The 1,225-nt window shown below is 44.3% G+C and overlaps 1 protein-coding gene across 1 annotated transcript in view; it reads left to right on the top strand.

Moving 5' to 3' along the window:
- The first annotated feature begins 404 nt into the window (after positions 1-404).
- The window catches only part of LOC102201041 (tripartite motif-containing protein 29-like), a 973-nt gene continuing 152 nt past the window's right edge, over positions 405-1,225 (top strand). The window contains exon 1 of the mRNA XM_005755343.1: positions 405-1,208. Coding sequence (XP_005755400.1) covers positions 405-1,208 — 804 coding nt within the window. The remainder of the gene's footprint in view (positions 1,209-1,225) is intronic.

Below are 1,225 nucleotides of genomic sequence, written 5' to 3'. Positions count from 1 at the left end.
CCTTTCCTGGAATGAAGCACACCTTTTTAAGCTCCTCCCTGTTTATAGAGTATTCACTTCAGACTTTACTGATCTGCCGGTCATGTGATAAGATGCAAAACAGAACATTTCCATCTGCTCAGGTGAGTGTCTCTGCATGAAAAAGCTTTTATCTGGAAACAGAAAGTAAGATGTCATTTGAGGGGAGAAGAAATGGCGCAGCAAGTAATTGAGCTGGATCAAGGCAAACTCATTCCCTCCCCTTTGACTCAGCAGCCAGTTAAAATATGGATCGAAACACCATGTGATCAAATGCGAGCGCTGAAAACACCACACACCACGGATCAGTGTCTCAGTGTCAGAAGGCATTGAATGGAGCTTTTCTCTAGTAAGGGAAAGTGAAACTTAATTTATCTGGAAGAGAAATGGCGCATCAACTTATTCCGCTGGATCAAGAAAAATTGAGCTGTTCTATCTGTCTGAAACTTCTAAAGAATCCAGTCACTATTCCCTGTGGGCACAGCTACTGCATGACCTGTATCAGAAACTGCTGGAATGGGAAGGAAACCCACAGCTGTCCTCAGTGCAGGAAGACTTTCACACCGTGGCCTGTCCTGGTGAAAAACACCATTTTAGGTGAGCTAGTGGAAGACGTAAAGAAAGCAGGACTTCCAGCTACTTCATCTGGTCTTGCCTATGCTGGACCTGGAGATGTGGCCTGTGATTTCTGTTCTGGGAGGAAGCGGAAAGCCTCCAAGTCCTGCCTGATGTGTAGGGCGTCTTATTGTGAGCATCACCTCCAGCCTCACTACAACGTAGCTCCATTAAAGAAACACAAGCTCATCAATGATGCTTCAAAGCTTCAGGACAACTTCTGCCCTCGCCATGATAAGGTGATGGAAATCTTCTGCCGCACTGATCAGCAGTGTGTCTGTTATTTCTGCTCAATGGATGAACACAAAGACCATGTCACAGTGCCAGCTGCAGCAGAAAGAGCTGAGAAACAGAAAGATCTTGAAACAAATCGAAAAAGTGTCCAACAGATAATCCCAAACAGAGAGAAAGATGTGAAGGTGCTTCAAGAGGAGGTGAAGGCTATCAATCTTTCTACTGATAAAGCTTTGAGGCAATCTGAGAAGATGTTCAAAGATTTGATCAATCTAATTGAGAAAAAAAGCTCTGAGGTGAAGCAGCAGATCAGATCCAAGCAAAAATCGGAACAGAACAGAGTCAAAGAGCTTCAGGA

This window comes from Pundamilia nyererei, unplaced genomic scaffold (genome assembly GCF_000239375.1).
Source record: "Pundamilia nyererei isolate P.nyererei 1_Seehausen unplaced genomic scaffold, PunNye1.0 scaffold01254, whole genome shotgun sequence".
Lineage (NCBI taxonomy): Eukaryota > Metazoa > Chordata > Actinopteri > Cichliformes > Cichlidae > Pundamilia > Pundamilia nyererei.
This window is presented reverse-complemented; position numbering and strand designations above follow the sequence as displayed.